We start from the raw sequence: 20,589 nt of genomic DNA, 5'->3' as shown, positions 1-20,589 counted from the left end.
GATGGCCCCAGTTCCTCCTCAATGATTGGTTGGTAGGCGCTGGTGTGATATACAGTAATATTCCTGCCTGTACTGTATACAATAGTCAGTACCATCACACAGCAGAGATCCTGCTACAGATGGCCCCAGTTCTTCCTCAATGATTGTCTGGTAGGCGCTGGTGTGATATACAGTAATATTCCCTGCCTGTACTGTATACAATAGTCAGTACCATCACACAGCAGAGATCCTGCTACAGATGGCCCCAGTTCTTTCTCAATGATTGTCTGGTAGGTCACTGGTGTGATATTGTCTGGTACAGTAATATTCCCTGCCTGTACTGTATACAATAGTCAGTACCATCACACAGCAGAGATCCTGCTACAGATGGCCCCAGTTCCCAGTTCTTCCTCAATGATTGTCTGGTAGGCTGGTGTGATATACAGTAATATTCCCTGCCTGTACTGTATACAATAGTCAGTACCATCACACAGCAGAGATCCTGCTACAGATGGCCCCAGTTCTTCCTCAATGATTGTCTGGTAGGCTGGTGTGATATACAGTAATATTCCCTGCCTGTACTGTATACAATAGTCAGTACCATCACACAGCAGAGATCCTGCTACAGATGGCCCCAGTTCTTCCTCAATGATTGTCTGGTAGGCGCTGGTGTGATATACAGTAATATTCCCTGCCTGTACTGTATACAATAGTCAGTACCATCACACAGCAGAGATCCTGCTACAGATGGCCCCAGTTCTTCCTCAATGATTGTCTGGTAGGCGCTGGTGTGATATACAGTAATATTCCCTGCCTGTACTGTATACAATAGTCAGTACCATCACACAGCAGAGATCCTGCTACAGATGGCCCCAGTTCTTCCTCAATGATTGTCTGGTAGGCTGGTGTGATATACAGTAATATTCCCTGCCTGTACTGTATACATCACACAGCAGAGATCCTGTCAGTACCATCACACAGCAGAGATCCTGCTACAGATGGCCCCAGTTCTTCCTCAATGATTGTCTGGTAGGCTGGTGTGATATACAGTAATATTCCCTGCCTGTACTGTATACAATAGTCAGTACCATCACACAGCAGAGATCCTGCTACAGATGGCCCCAGTTCTTCCTCAATGATTGTCTGGTAGGCGCTGGTGTGATATACAGTAATATTCCCTGCCTGTACTGTATACAATAGTCAGTACCATCACACAGCAGAGATCCTGCTACAGATGGCCCCAGTTCTTCCTCAATGATTGTCTGGTAGGTGCTGGTGTGATATACAGTAATATTCCCTGCCTGTACTGTATACAATAGTCAGTACCATCACACAGCAGAGATCCTGCTACAGATGGCCCCAGTTCTTCCTCAATGATTGTCTGGTAGGCGCTGGTGTGATATACAGTAATATTCCCTGCCTGTACTGTATACAATAGTCAGTACCATCACACAGCAGAGATCCTGCTACAGATGGCCCCAGTTCTTCCTCAATGATTGTCTGGTAGGCGCTGGTGTGATATACAGTAATATTCCCTGCCTGTACTGTATATAATAGTCAGCACCATCACAGAGCAGAGATAACATTATATTGGCGACTACTTGTTAGTCTAGCAGTTGAGGAATCACTAAAACAGTCTTGTAATTTCTATTCTGTGCCCTTTATATCTTACATTGGTAGACACCTACCTGACCCAGTCAGTGGTGCATGTAATAAAGAATCCTGTATTACGCAATATTGCATGAGGAACAGTGGTTTGTTTGATCATCATGCCAAAGGTCCAGGTTTGACTCCCCACATGGGTACAATATATGAAGCCTATTTATGGTTACCCCCACATTGTATTGCTGGAATCTTGCTGAAAGTGGCCTTAAACCAAACTCACTCACTCACTCAACATTGCATAAAACCAGAGTAGGAGACTAGTACCCAGCGTGTGATATGTCTCTGGTCAGTCAGCCTGTTCAATGTTGTTTACCATAACCCTCCACTAGATTAAGTGGCCGTCTACATGTGATGATGGGGTGGAGATATGTGGAGCAGGGTTCCACATTTACAGGCACCTTAATTTCCCTGATAATCTCCGCAGGTTCTGACCTCACGCCCCATTTAATACCTTAATATCGTCCGACAATAACTTGATATTCATATATTCCTACTCTGAGTCTCATTATTAGACTATATGGATAAATATGTCATCGTATTCCCTCTCAATCATGATTTTTCCATTTGTGATCATACGATATGAGATCGTATTTGCCAACCAGGACAAAACAATCATCATTTATGGAATAATTGGTCGACCCTGTGTACACTCCAGATTCCAGGCTGCCTGGAAATGTCATGTTAATTAAGAGAGAAATTATTTTGATTATTTGTGTAAACTTCATCTACTTACATGTTGCTATTATCAGCAATTGATAATGTTGAATACTGTATTTTTTTATTGTTGCTGAATTTTGCAATCACCAACAGGCAAAGAAAGTAATTTACAAGAGCTGGAGTTAGAGTTGGGAACCAGTGTTATGATTCCACTTTATGTATCATACTCACAATCTGCTTGATCTTAAACAGTTGGTTGTTAAAGTCCTGAATGAAATAGTGTTTCAACCATGAGGTAGCTGAGATCTGACAAACCATCTTGTAATGGTAGACATAAATTAAATCAGTTGGTCAGATTAACATGAACAAATATATCCTACATTATAATATCTTTTAAAATGTCCCATTACTGTTATCTGATGACATAAGTGTGAGGTAATAAGACAGGTATCTGTAGTCTGTTTTGTGTAGCACTACTGTGAAAGTATTACAGGTAACCCATCACCTGTCTGCTTGATGGTCTAAGTTGACGAACCAATCTGTCCCTAGTTTACTTTTGAAGTCTCTGACTGCACTGACCTATTGTATGAACAATGTGCTGTCTTGTTCACAGGTTGGTGCCTATTTTGGATACTCCCTGGCAGTGACAGACTTGGATGGAGATGAGTGAGTCTAGTTATAATATTCTTCTTTATGTTTGGTGGTTAAATTTATCTTCTACAAATTTGTGATATACATGTTTATCTCCTAGGCTAGTGTGATATTATCCTGCAGATGCTGCAGATTTATGTTTTACATACATTTATTGTGTAAGAGTAGTATATATGTACATGTATATAGTATATAGAGCTTGCACTATAATGGTATTATGTTGTTGTCAATTATTCATTATGAATAGTCCATTGCTGCAACCAAATTTATGTTGATAATATTGTCTAATCATTGAATAAAAGATCTTCATTATATTTTTCTCTCGACTACATGTTTTGAAGATAAGTGTAAAGGACTTGTCAAGGATGTTGTTTAAGCAACTTGAACCATTAGAAATAATTGTATGATATGTTTCAGATTGGATGATATCATAGTTGGAGCACCGTTCTATGCAGTGTTGAAGACCTCCAAAACCTATGAGACAGGAAGAGTCTACATATTCTACCAGACTGAGAAGGTGAGCTACAGTAGAAAGTGAAAAACGCATAAGTCCAGTGTTTTTACTGTTATAATGCAGATTGCTAGTGCTCACCCACAGTTCAGTTGTGGTCAATCTTTGTGAAGACATTATGACGCTGACATATTGCCTGTGTAACCTTCAGAGGTGAAAACAATATGTAAGAGCGTGACATTGTATGCATGAATTGTCAGGAAACATCAATCTTTATATTAATATCAAAGACATTGACCAGTTTTATGTGACATCACCCTTAAACTCCATGAGCTGATATCCCAACTGCATGGAAATTACAAAATCCCATTTACTTGGGACAGATAATCCATTATTCTGTGTGGTTTAATCTCTAAGTGTGATTTGGTCTAGTGTGTGTTAAATCAGAATTGGAGAACATTCAAGCTCCAAATGTGGATGGTAGTGTTGGTAGGTAGCAGGTTTAACCCTTACAGGTGTAAGGCAGTCACAGTTCACCCTTAGTAACTCAGCTCGAGATAAAGTTTCATCCAATTTAGTAAATTCAGCTGGAGTAATCATAATATTTTGAACCAAATGTCAGCTAAGCAATTATATGTAACTTTTTTTTTTAAATAACCTCCCAGTATTTTGGATGATAAGTTGCCGTGCTAAAGGTGATTGGTTAATATAATGCCTGTGGTTTATCATGTTGATTATGATTATCATTGTTTTTACAAATATATTTGAGACCCTAATTATCCCATATATTCCTGATGGCCTCGAGTGTTGGTGTGGCTGTTCCGTGACCTGTAATCCCCTTATTTGTCTCTTGTCACAGCACAAGTTCAAACCCAGCAAGAAAGATATCCTGGATGGCAAGGAGAGCATGTCGAGATTCGGACACGCCCTCACCAGACTTGGCGACATCAACTATGACGGATACAATGGTGAGCTGGCCTGCTGGAGTTATCTACCTTCGTTGAAATGGTTACATTGTAGTGTATTACACAATCTATAAAAGAAACTTTAATTTATCCCTCCATATAATTTGTTGCTTTTTTTGCATTCAGTATGTTTTGACTTTAGAGGTTACAGATTTAGGACAATTACTATCCTCCTTAAGTTACAATTTCTATCTCTGTAGACCGCCTCCATGGTGTAGTGGTTAGAGCATCCGCCCGGAGAGCGGAAGGGCGCGGGTTCGATCCCCGACCGCGTCATACCAAAAGACGTTAAAATATGGTACTTGTTGGTCCCTGCCTGGCGCTCGGCATTAATGGGTACAACAAGGACTGGTCGGCTCGGAGTCAGTATAATGTGTCTGAATAGGGTATTCATGCTTCACTGCGGCATGGTATCTCAGTGGGCTATCACTATAAAACCAGCTTCAGTCTGGGCTAGTACAAGCAGCCGCACATACACATACACACGCATGCACGTCGTCATATGAGCGAAATATTCTCAAGCACAACGTTAAACCCAATTTCACCTCACCTCACTATCTCTGTAGTCTTGGTGAAATCTATTATCAATATGTGGTTGGTTAAGCTGAAGACAGCAATATTCCACCTCTATCACTCTCACTTGTAAATATTCAGATCTGGGTCAGACAAACCAGTGATTGATATTTTGAACAACACTGGGATACAATATGCAGTCAGTCAGGTCTCCGAGCTGACCACTGGATCAATTGAGGCCCCTCATGAAACAGGCGACCTGGAAGGTATTTGAACCCAGGGTAGGTCTGGTATCACCGGATAACTGAAACAACTTTGCCTGTGTCCCCAGATCTGGCTGTCGGAGCTCCATATGCAGGGGAGGATCACAAGGGGGCTGTCTACATCTACCACGGCTCCAAGAAGGGCATCATCACTCAGGTATCTCAGGTAGGCAGTCTCGTTTCATGAATCTGACACTTGAGAATTAGATTGTATAAATCTTCTTCATTCTGTTGAGATAAAGGAACAACTTTGATTTCTTTATTGTATGTGTGAATTTCACAAATAAACGTTACTTGACTTACCTGCTGGATTATATTTCAGCCTTTTAGTACAGTGATGAACATATTCACTGTGCAGAGATCATATTTGCTGTGTGGAGTTGTGGCCCTTTGCTGGGCCAGATCATGGGTTGATTTGTCCTGATTTTGACCCTTGATTTGTGAAGCTTATTCATGAATTTTACCCTCATGATCCTCTTTGGGATGTCCTCCATGTTAATCCCAAGTCCCACTACCAAAGTACAGTCTAACTATGGTCTTTAATCAGATACTGTTGATAATTGAGATGGATTACTTACTCACTAGTATCATTTGTTGCCTTAATGTTGGATCATTTGATGGAACTGATATTCTGTTCAAAGAAACTCTAAACTCAGCCACCTCACTCGTTCACTCCTGACTTGTGGACCTTTAACTTCAAAGAGGAGAGTTTAGTATTAGAGTTGTGTTTCAGATCATCTATCCCAAGGACCTTGACCCAGGACTGACAACGTTCGGCTACTCCCTCTCAGGAGGCATTGACCAGGATGGCAATACATACCCAGGTCAGTTATCTCCCTTGTACACCCCCTGTCAGGTACCTTCTGTGCATGCCACAGTCAGTGATCTCCCTTGTGTATGTTACTCGTTGTTTCCTTGAACTATCACTGGAGTAGGAGACCAGGAGGTTAGAGAGGTGCACATAATACTCAGGTCACGACTTTGCTGAAGGTGCAGTGATCAATTAAGTCCTCTGTGAAAGTGGAAATTGCAACCCCACCTAGATCCCCCAGTGCAGGATGATCAAATATATATATATATATATCAAAGATAAGAGTAAGAAGTACGGCCAATATCCCCACTCAGTAGGTATAACAGTCTACAAAGCTTAGGTAAATGGGATCTGTTTGCCTACCTGGCAAAATGAATTTTCGTGAGTTCACATTTTGTTATGAAAGCTTTGATTGTTTCCAGATCTCCTGGTTGGCGCCTACGGTGCTGACAAAGCTGTTTTCCTGAGGTAATATGTCAACTCATTTCACTATATTTTCAGCTGCGAGGCATAACATTTTTCTCTGAGTTGAAATATTTGAGGTTTAAAATATTAAAGCTGGATTGTTGAATGCGATTGAGGCAGAAGTATGTGTGTTTGTTTGTTGTTTGTTCAACACAGCACCCAGCAATATTACAGCTATATAATGGCAGCTTAAAAACATTTCAGTCTGGATCAGACAATCCAGTGATTGACATCATGAGCATCAAACCATGGAATAAAGTGGAACACTTTTATGGGTAGACAACTTCTTCGTTGCAGTAGTAGTTGTGACGTTTTGGTGTAGATCCTAACACCGTTATCAAGCCAATGATCATTGTGTTAGGATCTACACTGGAACATCGCAGCTACTACTGCAACAAAGAAGTTGTCTATCCATAAAAGTGCTCCACTTCATCATACCAGCTTCTAAATGCCACTTAAGGAAGAAATCCATGGAATATGGAAACAATGACATGCATCAGCGAGTCTGACTACACGGTGCCGTTAGTCAACTTTTACAACAAGCATAGACTGCTGAAGGTCAGTTCTAACTCGAATCCTCCCAGATTGACAAGAGTATGTAATGTACAGACGGGCTTATATTGCTTGGTATTTTACAGAACCCGTCCAGTGGTGCGTGTTTACGCCAGTCTCAAGATCGATCCTGTCATCATCAACCTGGACCATCAGAGCTGCTCTCTCATTAATGACAAGAGAGTCACATGGTAAGATGACACCCCTTACCAGTGGCGGATCCAGAGGGGGGTTTCAGGGGGTTCGAAACCACCACCAGAGTTCCACTGACATTTAAACCTCTTGTCAGCAGATCCTCTGGTCTCTAACCTAGACCCCAGAGAAAAGTTAAAAAATAATCTAACCCAAGTCTAGAATGATTTCTCAAGTCTGTATTTTTTTAATGTAACTTTTTTTCTGGGACTACAGAGCTACAGATAACTTTTTGGGTCATTGAGTTATGTACTCCCTTGTGTTCATCTCAATTGGGTATCCTAATTTTCCTTTGAGTAACCAAATATATTGCACCCACCTCAATCAAACTCATTTGGGTATTTTGCCATTTTCCATTAATTTTAAAAATATAATATAGCTTAAATAATAGTGTTTGTGATTTACCTTTGATATCTAATATGAGAAACGATAAGAAAGACTGCAATATGTCAAGCTCATGTCCTAAAATAGAGCCTCTCAATATGCCAGCTATTTTATCTATCCACCGGTACGCAAGCTACGACTTGACATTTTTGTGTGTACGCATGTAAGATCACATTTATTGAGTATTTACAAAACTTCAAGCGTACTTGTACGCAATAGACTTAATGGGAATTGGGTTTTCACATAAATGTTTGCGTAATTTACGCAGATACACAGCTTATCTGTACCTCTGGACTAAATGTTGGTCCATGGATCCTCACACTGTCAAATGTTGGTCCATGGATCCTCACACTGTCAAATGTTGGTCCATGGATCCTCACACTGTCAAATGTTGGTCCATGGATCCTCACACTGTCAAATGTTGGTCCATGGATCCTCACACTGTCAAATGTTGGTCCATGGATCCTCACACTGTCAAATGTTGGGGGAACTGGTGTGGAGGAGGCAGCGACGGGAGATAGTGTACAGAAAATAGTTTTGGTTCACGTTACATTATTGCAACAATGTTTGAGACCTTTGACCCTGTTCATCCAGGTTTTGTGTCTGGAGTTGATATACCAAAAACAATTACCGCATCACAGCTTAAATGTATTTTGTTTCATTTTGGGTGAGTGACTTGTCACCCTCTTCAACCTTCTCTGATGGGTTCCCTGTGTCATATTTGAATCTTCGTGTTTCAGTCTGACGGTGTACACGTGTCTGGAGTACACAGGCCAGGGCGTGGCAGAGGAGCTGTGTGAGTACCCTATGTCCGAGTCGTTAGTCACCAATAGGGCTCTGTTAGTTGTTCTGTACAGTTATTATACTTTGTTTAAAGTTTTGAAACAACTTGTATAGTTGTGAGACACTGTGTACAGCTGTATTACATTGTGTAATGTGATGATATAATGTAAGTTTACATACTTGTGACACATTGTACAGCAATAATATGTGATACACTGTTGTAGTCTTTGACTTGACCTGGGAGCTGGACACACTGCAGCGGAATCGGTCAAGGGAGGAGCAGCGAACCTACTATCTGACCACCGAGAAGGACGTCGTAGAGAAGAACACAGTAAAACTGACCAAGAAGGCCACGTGGTGCACCTCCTCCTTCGCATATGTCCTGGTACGTTGCTCTGATTTCAACATTGGTTTATAGTTGTATGAATAAACTGCAAGTCATTACATGGTGTTTAAATAGCCAACTGAGCATATTTTCCTATCATAAATAAATAGATAATAAGGAACTAAAGGCAGTGTCCACAAATGGACTAATGTTGTCTGATTGGCTGATAATAAACTCATCAGGACTTTAGTTCTGCTATTGTGCTGAATTTAGTCCCTCATTTCCTATTGTTGTCTACAGTATTTAATTAATGGGTGAAAAAGCAGTCTTATTTTTTATGTATTTCTTTACAGAATTTACCTCAATGTTTTTATGAATATGTTTTTACTCTAAATGTAATAACGATGCCCTTTTGTGTAAATGTTCTTCAGTGTTTAGTAAAAGCCTGTTAGGCCAGTAACCCTGCATCCAGGTACAACACAAGATCTCGATGATCCTGAAACATTGTATATGTTCTGCAGTTATATTATATATATTGGATTATTATTATTCTTAATAATGTCTTGATGTGTCCTGCAGCAGCGATAAATACAGTGAATATCTATAAACAAAGTAACTTTTATTTTAGAAAATTTGTGGATTGGGGCAACCATACAGGTGAAGTTTGTTGTTTAAAGTAGAAATGTTCAGCTGTCAATGTGCAGTTGTTTGTAACTGTCATTGGTCAACTTCGCAGGCTGACATCTCAGACAAGCTGACGCCAATCGCTGTTGACTTCAAGTTTGCACTGAGAACGTTGAAGTCCGGAAGCAACAGTCGAAAGAGGAGGTCGCTGGAACCCATCCTTGATCAGTACATCAGGACATCGGTTCGGACAGAGGTACACACACTCGTATATCCCATCCAGATGATAATGACAATGATAATATAAACAATAACTAGGATTAACTCCCGTTTACACGTCCTGTGAGCAGTAGGTGGATTTGTCATACTACTACAAATGTCTTTTGACCCGTGAAGATCCGGGGTAGAATAGGTCTTCAGCAACCCATGTGCTTGCCATATTATCTTGTCGTGAAGAGGCTGTTTTCGTTCTTCCCTGTTCTAAATATTGCTGGTCCAGACTTCGATTATTTACAGACAGACATATAACTGAGTCGCGGCGTACTCAACTCACTCACTCACTGTCTTTTAGTTGTTCTTCCCTGAACAATATTGCTAAAACAGACATAAAACTCCACTCACTCACTCACTCTTAGCATTCTTCTTCTTTATGTTATAAATAATCCCCATATAATTATGATACAAGCAACAGAGATTATGTGTGTAATGGAAAAATAACATCAATAAGTGAATTGGGTTTTTCAAGCAATATTACGGCGGGGGACACCAGAAATGGTCACCACATAATGTACCCATGTGAGGAATCGAACCCAGGTCTTCTGCATGACGAGTGAACTCTGTAACCACTAGGCCACCCCACCGCCCCTAGCACATCTGAAATAATGTCAGTTCTTAATATTATACTATTGTCTCTTTACAGGCTCAGATCTTGAAGAACTGTGGCCGCGATAATGTGTGTTACCCAGACCTCCGGGTGCACTCCATCCGGTGAGTTGAGCTCATCAGGAACACCATGGATATGTGTACTGAACAATTTCCTATGACTAAACTGAGCTGTTGTTGTAACTTTTGTCCCTATCTTAACTGGATGTATGTAGCAACTTTTCAGAAACATCTGTTGCCATGATATTGAAAGTGTTGGTTGTTTGTAAGAGTTATTTGTAAGACAAAATGGTGAACAATTCGATCCAGTTTTTTTTTATTCTGATAGGGTGAGAGAGTACATGTCACTTGTAATAAATGAAAACTGAAAGCTCAAAGAGCAAAAAAATTCTTCTATCATGATTACCTAGAGTTTCCAACGCTTTAGGGGCCACAAATGGGTACAATTATGCCCCTTAGTCAGGGGCAGGATTCTCTGGACACAAGTTTGAATTTGAGCCTCTCTTTAACTATTGGTTTGTCACCAACATACAAATGTTTGTGTTTGTCATAAAAGCGGGTAAAATCAAACTTTCTACCCATAGAAAAAAATAAGGTGACATTAATGGCAACTCTCATGTTGTTTACACAGTGTGTCCCGCTCTCGTGACATTAATGGCAACTCTCATGTTGTTTACACAGTGTGTCCCGCGCTCGTGACATTAATGGCAACTCTCATGTTGTTTACACAGTGTGTCCCGCGCTCACGTCATTAATGGCAACTCTCATGTTGTTTACACAGTGTGTCCCGCGCTCACGTCATTAATGGCAACTCTCATGTTGTTTACACAGTGTGTCCCGCCATTAATGGCAACTCTCATGTTGTTTACACAGTGTGTCCCGCTACCACGCCATTAATGGCAACTCTCATGTTGTTTACACAGTGTTGTTTTACAACAGTGTCCCGCTCAGCAATGGCCATTAATGGCAACTCTCATGTTGTTTATTACAGTGTGTCCCGCTACCACGACATTAATGGCAACTCTCATGTTGTTTACAGTGTGTCCAGCTACTGCCATTAATGGCAACTCTCATGTTGTTTACACAGTGTGTCCCGCGCTCACGACATTAATGGCAACTCTCATGTTGTTTACACAGTGTGTCCCGCGCTCACGTCATTAATGGCAACTCTCATGTTGTTTACACAGTGTGTCCCGCGCTCACGTCATTAATGGCAACTCTCATGTTGTTTACACAGTGTGTCCCGCGCTCACGTCATTAATGGCAACTCTCATGTTGTTTACACAGTGTGTCCCGCGCTCACGTCATTAATGGCAACTCTCATGTTGTTTACACAGTGTCCCGTCACTCGCTACATTAATGGCAACTCTCATGTTGTTTACACAGTGTGTCCCGCTACGTGACATTAATGGCAACTCTCATGTTGTTTACACAGTGTGTCCCGCTACCACGCCATTAATGGCAACTCTCATGTTGTTTACACAGTGTGTCCGCCGGCAACTCCGCCATTAATGGCAACTCTCATGTTGTTTACACAGTGTGTCCCGGCTACCATTGTCATTAATGGCAACTCTCATGTTGTTTACACAGTGTGTCCCGCGCTCTTAATGGCAACTCTCATGTTGTTTACACAGTGTGTCCCGCTCCGCCATTAATGGCAACTCTCATGTTGTTTACACAGTGTGTCCCGCTCCACGCCATTAATGGCAACTCTCATGTTGTTTACACAGTGTGTCCCGCTACCACGCCATTAATGGCATGTTGTTTACAGTCAGCAACGTGTCCCAAGCTCTCACGCCATTAATGGCAACTCTCATGTTGTTTACACAGTGTGTCCCGCGCTCGCGTCATTAATGGCAACTCTCATGTTGTTTACACAGTGTGTCCCGCGCTCGTGACATTAATGGCAACTCTCATGTTGTTTACACAGTGTGTCCCGCGCTCACGTCATTAATGGCAACTCTCATGTTGTTTACACAGTGTGTCCCGCGCTCGTGACATTAATGGCAACTCTCATGTTGTTTACACAGTGTGTCCCGCTCTCGTGACATTAATGGCAACTCTCATGTTGTTTACACAGTGTGTCCCGCGCCGTCGACATTAATGGCAACTCTCATGTTGTTTACACAGTGTGTCCCACGCTCACGTCATTAATGGCAACTCTCATGTTGTTTACACAGTGTGTCCCGCGCTCACGTCATTAATGGCAACTCTCATGTTGTTTACACAGTGTGTCCCGCGCTCACGTCATTAATGGCAACTCTCATGTTGTTTACACAGTGTGTCCCGCGCTCACGTCATTAATGGCAACTCTCATGTTGTTTACACAGTGTGTCCCACGCTCGTGACATTAATGGCAACTCTCATGTTGTTTACACAGTGTGTCCCGCGCTCGTGACATTAATGGCAACTCTCATGTTGTTTACACAGTGTGTCCCGCGCTCACGACATTAATGGCAACTCTCATGTTGTTTACACAGTGTGTCCCGCTCCACGTCATTAATGGCAACTCTCATGTTGTTTACACAGTGTGTTTACACAGTGTGCGGCTCAGCGCCATTAATGGCAACTCTCATGTTGTTTACACAGTGTAATGGCAACTCTCATGTTGTTTACACAGTGTGTCCCGCTCTCATTAATGGCAACTCTCATGTTGTTTACACAGTCCGCGTCACGCCATTGTGGCAACTCTCACAGTGTGTCCCATGTTTACACAGTGTGTCCCGCTCCGCTCTCATGTCATTAATGGCAACTCTCATGTTGTTTACACAGTGTGTCCAGCTGCGTGACATTAATGGCAACTCTCATGTTGTTTACACAGTGTGTCCCATTAATAGCTCCGTCATTAATGGCAACTCTCATGTTGTTGTTTACACAGTGTGTCCCGCTCCGCGCCATTAATGGCAACTCTCATGTTGTTTACACAGTGTGTCCCGCTCACGTCATTAATGGCAACTCTCATTTGTTTACACAGTGTGTCAACCGTCATTAATGGCAACTCTCATGTTGTTTTACACATTAATTAATGGCAACTCTCATGTTGTTTTATACACTCTCATGTTGTTTACAATGTGTCCCGCCTCACTTCGTGACATTAATGGCAACTCTCATGTTGTTTACACAGTGTGTCCCTACTGACGCCATTAATGGCAACTCTCATGTTGTTTACACAGTGTGTGTCCCGCTCACGCCATTAATGGCAACTCTCATGTTGTTTACACAGTGTGTCCAGCTCCCGCTACCACGCCATTAATGGCAACTCTCATGTTGTTTACACAGTGTGTCCCAAGTTAATGGCAGCTACATGTTGTTTGTTAATGTCTCATGTTGTTTACACAGTGTTCCACGCTCATTTAATGGCAACTCATATTTGTTTACACAGTGTGTCAGCAGCTTCGTCCATTAATGGCAACTCTCATGTTGTTTACACAGTGTCCAGGCAACTCTCATGTTGTTTACACAGTCCGCTCACATTAATGGCAACTCTCATGTTGTTTACACAGTGTGTCCAGCTCCACGACATTAATGGCAACTCTCATGTTGTTTACACAGTGTGTCCAGCTCCGTGACATTAATGGCAACTCTCATGTTGTTTACACAGTGTGTCCCACGCTCACGTCATTAATGGCAACTCTCATGTTGTTTACACAGTGTGTCCCGCGCTCGTGACATTAATGTCAACTGTCATGTTGTTTACACAGTGTGTCCCGCGCTCGTGACATTAATGTCAACTCTCATGTTGTTTACACAGTGTGTCCCACGCGCTCGTGACATTAATGTCAACTCTCATGTTGTTTACACAGTGTGTCCCGCGCCACGTGACATTAATGTCAACTGTCATGTTGTTTACACAGTGTGTCCCGCGCTCACGTCATTGGCACGACGACCGAGCTGGAGATCCTCATCATGGTGGAGAACCGCGGGGAAGATGCCTTCAACACCCAGCTGTTCATCAACCTCCCACAAGGAGTTTCCATCAAGGGCATCCAGGGCGTGCAGAGTGTGCAGGGGGTCAGTCAGTCATTGTCTGTCTGGAGAATCTCACTCTAGGGTGGCATGATAGCAAACATATTAACATGGTAGAAACCTGGCCAAGGAGTCTTATGTTGACACATATTGATGTATTTAATATCAAGAGACATTAGAGTGAGATTCTGTTTTTGATCTGATATTAGTTTGTAATCAGTAATAACCAGTGTTATCAGTGTAGACAGTACAGCATACCAGCTCCAGTGGCAATAAGGCTAGTGATGTCATTTGATTGTGGCATCATGGTAACCCATGACATCACAATGGGGTGCCAAGTATTGTGATGTAATTCATGTTAAGTGATATCTCCTGGTGAAGACAGTATACAATTATAGACTCTTGTAGAGGTCGATATCGGTTTTTATTGACCTGAGTAAAACAATATCGATATTGTTTTTCTCAGGTCAATAAAAACCGATATCGACCTCTACAAGAGTCTATAATTGTTTTATTATATAATGAAAGAGAAACGGGTTTTAACATAAACTTTTAATGCACACACTGTGCCATCTATCCGAGTGATCTGATTGGCTGAAAAGCGGGGAAGCCCCTTCGTACGGGATTCCTTGTCTATTTTTAGTAACCCAAGTCAATATCGTAATTTATCAGAAAACTCAAGTCAATATCGTGTTTTGTAGTCAATCATGTGATGATCTTTTGACCAATCGTGGTACAAGAAAAATGCTACCTATATAATAATCTGGGATAGATCTGATAGTGCTGGGATATATGCAGGCCTGTCTTGTGGCACGTCTGCTCTCACGCCACTGGTGCATCAAGTGACAGTTCTCTTCTGATTCCTAAAGTTTGGACGTTATTTGTTTATACATTTGTATTGGTTTACATGTTTGTCATGGTGTGAATATATTTCCCAGGTGGCGCCAGTGAGCTGTGACCGAAAGAGAATAAACAACGAGGACGTGGTTAACTGTGACCTTGGAAACCCCCTTCCAGCACAAGCTAAGGTGAGATTATAGACGAAGCATTATCACTGGGAGGATTTTCAAATACTGTATAACACATATACCGTACATGGGTAAATATTGAAAACATTCAAAAAGAGAACATAGAAGGTTTGTACCTGTACTGAACATTACAAATATTCTGTTCTCCTCAATATCAAGTTTGCTAATAACTAATAATGTTTGTTTCCAGACAAACTTCACCCTCAAAGCCTCGCCAAAAGATTTCAATGAAACCAAAGACCTGTTGGTGTTTGCACTTGAGGTCAACAGGTGAGATGCACTGGAGTACTACAAAATCAAATCATGGTATCAAGCACAGTTTGTCACTTGTATCTGCCTATTTTGAATTTAAATACTTGATCATTGCTGATGACTTCTGCTACATGGAGAATAGAACTATAGCAAACTCTCTACTCAGTCGTGAAGGAAAGAGCAATACAGTATTATCTTGATTGAAACCGAGAGGTGATTCAAGACGATGTCATCACCGTGGTTACCGTGGTTATATGTACATCATGTCTTGTTATTTGTTCCAGTTCCAACCCCGAGAACCTGACCGACACCGTCAACAACTACGCCAGTGTGTCCATCCCCGTCACTGCCTCTGCTGAAATCCTCATCAATGGGTAGGTTAAGGGACTGTGTCTGCTGTTTGTTAAAGGGACTTTGTTTGTAGATTGTTAAAGGGACTCTGTCTGTAGATTGTTAAGGGGAACGTATCAAAATATTTGTTTGCAATCCTTTGGCCTGTGTACAGCCTCATGAACTGAAATAAATCCTGCAGGTTTAAAGACACTGTTTCTGCAATCTGTTAATAGGACTTTGTCTGCAGATTGTCAAAGGACTTTGTAGATTGTTAAAGGACTTTGTCTGCAGATTGTCAAAGGACTTTGTAGATTGTTAAAGGACTTTGTCTGCAGATTGTCAAAGGACTTTGTAGATTGTTAAAGGACTTTGTCTGCAGATTGTCAAAGGACTTTGTAGATTGTTAAAGGACTTTGTCTGCAGATTGTCAAAGGACTTTGTAGATTGTTAAAGGACTTTGTCTGCAGATTGTTAAAGGACTTTGTAGATTGTTAAAGGACTTTGTCTGCAGATTGTCAAAGGACTTTGTAGATTGTTAAAGGACTTTGTCTGCAGATTGTTAAAGGACTTTGTAGATTGTTAAAGGAACTGTATCAAAATATTTGTTTGTTGGAAATCCTTCAGTGTATGTACAGCCTCTTGAACTGAAATAAGTCCAGCAGGTTTATTAAGGAACTTCAGTTTAGATCATTAAGTGACCTATATTTATTGTTAGACTTTATAAACTCTTACATTTCAAAAACTCTGTGACATTGATTTAGAGTCTGTGTTTCTTTGAGCATATATACATATCTATTTAATATCTGTTTACTTCTATGTTCCGTTGTATAAAACTGATCTTTGTGTTGATTGCAGAAAATCTACTCCAGAACAGATTATTGTAAACACAACTAGAGTGCGACTGAATGGCGACAGATTCCGAACAAGACCAGTTGAACATCTTTATCAGGTGAGCTACAGCATGTGTTCTGGACAGGTGACACATGATACCTGTATTCCAACTACAAGTGTCGGGAACTTTGATGCTGCATTTTTCGGTTTCAGTTCTCAACTTTGGAAATTCTGTTTTGTTTTGTTGTGGTTACTTATATGTGGCCTTACTTGTATGTATGTAAATAACACTCTAGTCTCGTCACTTTTGTCAGCTGTATGAACCTTACATTTGGTAATTTCAGGTACAAAATCTTGGACCAAGTTCGACTGAGACGATAGATCTACAGATATATTGGCCAAGCCATGACAACGATGGGGAGCCGATTTTACCCCTCTCTGCAGCCCCTGAGATTACCAAGGGCAACGGCCAGTGTCAGATAATATTCGTAACACCTGCTAATAGTTCAGTGAGTACCTCATGCAGAAAATGAAGAGAGTGGAGATAAGTGTTCAATACACAGTGTTACATACTTATTCTTTAGAAAATTGGGATGGCCACTTGTTACACTATGTGTTATTTAGTTAACCTATAGGGAATCAAGATTGGCACTCGATACACAGTGTGTTATGTACTTATTCGCTAGTTAGATATATCGCTAGTTAGATATATCGCTAGTTATGTCGCTATTATTTACAGAATTGTGGAATACAGATTGTGTGTGTCCATGTCTCAGGGTGTATCTGTTGCATGTGTTATGCACTTATTCGCTAGTTAGATATATCGCTAGTTAGATATATCGCTAGTTAGATATATCGCTAGTTATGTAGCTATTATTTACAGAATTGTGGAATACAGATTGTGTGTGTCCATGTCACAGGGTGTATCTGTTGCATGTGTTATGTATGTGCAGCTTCTCAAAAAGCACCATGTGAATATCTTATTACTGACTGGTTCCAGGATATTCTGAGATACAGTCTGACGGACCCGAACGATGTTGTCGTGGTACTCCAGGAGCAGAGATCTGGAGATAGACCTAAAAGGGCAAACAAAGGCCGAGTGGTGGGTACAACTGCATAGATTGGACATATACATGTTGGTTGTATCGTCCAGGCTCAAGTGCAGGATTTCTGGTGTCCTCGCCCGTGATTTTGCTGGAATATTGCTTAAAGCATGATAACTCACTCACTAACTCACTCAAGTGCAAGCATTGGCTCCCATCATGCATCAATTGGTGACAATAAATGTTTATCAAAGATGTGAAGGAGGATGTGTCTTGTGTCAGAGATGTCTTGTGTTAGAGTGAGGATGTGTCTTGTCTTAGAGGTGTCTTCAGGTGCAAACTTTAGGTTGGTTTGTTTGTTGTTTAATGTTGCATTCAGCCAGTTTTCCAGCTGGTCTGTTAAAACACAGAATCCGGACCAGACAATCAAGTGATTGACATCATGAGCATTGATGTACACAATTGGGATACAATTATATGTATCAACCAAGTCAGCAATCCCCTTGGTCACCTGTTATGACAAGCAGTGGTTCCTGAAGAGCAATTTTAACCCAGATCATCACAGTTTTACAATTTTAGAATCAATTTACTAATTAATCTTACATTGCAGTGATGTTTGGGTGAAGTAAAATGCTAAACGTTCATTGACCACTTCCTGTTTCAGACTTGCACAGATTGGTGCACAGTCATCAAGTGCACTGTGGGATACCTGAAGCCAGAAGACAACTTCCTGCTCAAGATTAAAGCCAACCTGATGGTTGGATGAATTTATACGGGTAAGAAGTCAGCCAATGAAGTAATTCTTTTCTGGTTTTCCTGTCATTTGATGGTGTATGTGTGTGTTGTTGTGTCTGAAAATGTGAATACAATAGACAGAGTGTTCTGTAGAGATCCGTCAACTGGTGCTATATTGTCTGGACGAGTACAGAAACACACCACACACATGCACACCCCAAACCAGGGCTTGCATTCAATATAAATCATAAAGATCTATAATCGTAATGAAAATATCGATTGATTGTTGATAAATGTTGGAGGAGTATCTTTGAGCAAAAATGCCCCAAAAGTCAACATATTTAACATTGTGTTGTGAGACATTTATGCAAAGAATACCTACTAAAACAGCATTCTCACCTTTTTCTAAAAGCGGCCCATGAGTAAAGACCTAACTTTGTTTATTGTGTGAGTAGATTAAAACTTTATTCATCACAAAAGTTTATGTACGATATTATCGATGATACAGTTTTCATATCAATAATGATATGTAATAGTTATGATCAATCTTTTTAGCTAGCCCTACACCACACACAATCAGAAGTTTCAAATCACAGTAATGACATCGGATTGAAACAGTTGATTTGACAACTGTGTTACTGCAAAAAAATAACTGTACCTTGAAAAGGGACATTGGGGTAGCCTGGTGGTTGAAGTGTTTGCTTGCCACACCGAGGGCCCAGTTTCACTTCCCCACATGGGTGCAATGTGTGATACCCATTTCCGCCCCCTGCCGTGATATTGCTGGAATATTGCTAAAAGCGGCGTAAAACCATATTCACTCTACTTTGAACAACATATCCCTCTAGTGGCTTACTACGCTAGTGAACTACACAGTATATAACGTCTGATACTTCCCCAGAACCAGATGCCACATGCACTCCTGACGTCAACAGCGTTTGCTCGTGTTGTCTCCATGCCATACAAACTCAAGGCTGTGGACCCAACACTATTTGCTACAGCCAAGCAGTCTGTGAGTACTTCCTGTCATCTCAGCTGATGCCAATATGTCTCCATGTTGTCAGCAAATATTAAATCTTTTCTGTATTAAGCACCCAATAAATGTCTGTCAACAACGTACTGACGAGTCTGTAAGTGCTCCTACGTAAACTAGGTATTTACACAAAAGTCTGTAAGTAATCTTTACTAGTGCTCCTACGTAAACTAGGTATTTACACAAAAATCTGTAAGTAATCTTTACTAGTGCTCCTACGTTAACTAGGTATTTACACAAAAGTCTATTTCCTTCTTTGTATTACACATGTAGTTGCCCAGTAGCAATTATTAAAAAAACGTTTGGTCACATGCATTGATGTTAGAACACATGTTTGTAATCACACAAAAATGTTGAAGTGAGGCATTTATGATGATATGAACTGTTGTAGAAATAAAAATAAAATTTGAATATTTTTGTATCATGGAACATGCAAATGAAAATGCCACACAAAAGGATCTGCCATCTATGGGGAGAGACACCAAACGATGGCAATTACCAGGGGCGGATCCAGAAGGGGGGGGGCGGGGGTGAGCACACACGCCCTCCCCTGAAAATATTTTCCCTGACGAGCATTTTCCCCCTAAGCTTTGGACTTCGTGGTTTATGTTTATGTGCACACCCACCCCCACACACACCCTTCTCCAAAATCCTGGATCTGCTCCTGACTTACTCAGGCAAGGCCATTATGTGTTTGCAGCCTGATAACAAGATTTATGCCCTCTATATCAAATGTGATAATGAAACATTGTACCTACCATGTGTTTAGCTATTTTACTGAAGATGTCATATGACTAGTTTGTAATTAGTTTTTAAATAAATAATTGATTGATTGATTCATTCATTCACTAGTTTGTAATTAATTGCAGAAAGTTAAATGCCAAATGTAACATATGATGTATTCATGATTGAGTATTTTGTTATGTATATTATCAGAGACGATATGATATCTATTATATGGTCTCTGGTATTATGTATCAGGGTAATAACAACCCTAACCTGTGACCTCTCGCACCCAGATTGTGACAGACGTGAACATTGACAAACCAGACATTGGTGGCCGGCCCATCGAGATCTGGATCATAGCCGTGGCAGTGTCGGCAGGGCTGCTGGTTCTGCTCTTGATCATTATTCTTCTGTGGTGGGTGAGTATCTGAACAACAGACTTGGGTTGATTCCCGGCCCCACCAATCCAAAAGACTTGTT

The 20,589-nt window shown here is 41.0% G+C and overlaps 1 protein-coding gene across 1 annotated transcript in view; it reads left to right on the top strand.

Annotated features, from left to right (window-relative positions):
* LOC124253472 (integrin alpha pat-2-like) overlaps positions 1–20,589 on the top strand; it is a 111,405-nt gene that overhangs the window by 84,488 nt on the left and 6,328 nt on the right. Inside the window, exons 10-30 of the mRNA XM_046687257.1 lie at positions 2,915–2,967; positions 3,370–3,469; positions 4,263–4,371; positions 5,213–5,310; positions 5,878–5,968; positions 6,378–6,423; positions 7,059–7,163; positions 8,289–8,344; positions 8,556–8,716; positions 9,393–9,536; positions 10,200–10,267; positions 14,017–14,173; positions 15,067–15,156; positions 15,347–15,426; positions 15,693–15,782; positions 16,597–16,690; positions 16,917–17,081; positions 17,573–17,674; positions 18,280–18,375; positions 19,252–19,362; positions 20,403–20,528. Of these exons, the coding sequence (XP_046543213.1) occupies positions 2,915–2,967; positions 3,370–3,469; positions 4,263–4,371; positions 5,213–5,310; positions 5,878–5,968; positions 6,378–6,423; positions 7,059–7,163; positions 8,289–8,344; positions 8,556–8,716; positions 9,393–9,536; positions 10,200–10,267; positions 14,017–14,173; positions 15,067–15,156; positions 15,347–15,426; positions 15,693–15,782; positions 16,597–16,690; positions 16,917–17,081; positions 17,573–17,674; positions 18,280–18,375; positions 19,252–19,362; positions 20,403–20,528 (2,142 nt within the window). The remainder of the gene's footprint in view (positions 1–2,914; positions 2,968–3,369; positions 3,470–4,262; positions 4,372–5,212; positions 5,311–5,877; positions 5,969–6,377; positions 6,424–7,058; positions 7,164–8,288; positions 8,345–8,555; positions 8,717–9,392; positions 9,537–10,199; positions 10,268–14,016; positions 14,174–15,066; positions 15,157–15,346; positions 15,427–15,692; positions 15,783–16,596; positions 16,691–16,916; positions 17,082–17,572; positions 17,675–18,279; positions 18,376–19,251; positions 19,363–20,402; positions 20,529–20,589) is intronic.

The sequence above is a fragment of the Haliotis rubra genome, unplaced genomic scaffold (assembly GCF_003918875.1).
Source record: "Haliotis rubra isolate DU_JTF1 unplaced genomic scaffold, ASM391887v1 Scf541, whole genome shotgun sequence".
In the NCBI taxonomy this organism is placed as follows: domain Eukaryota; kingdom Metazoa; phylum Mollusca; class Gastropoda; order Lepetellida; family Haliotidae; genus Haliotis; species Haliotis rubra.
This window is presented reverse-complemented; position numbering and strand designations above follow the sequence as displayed.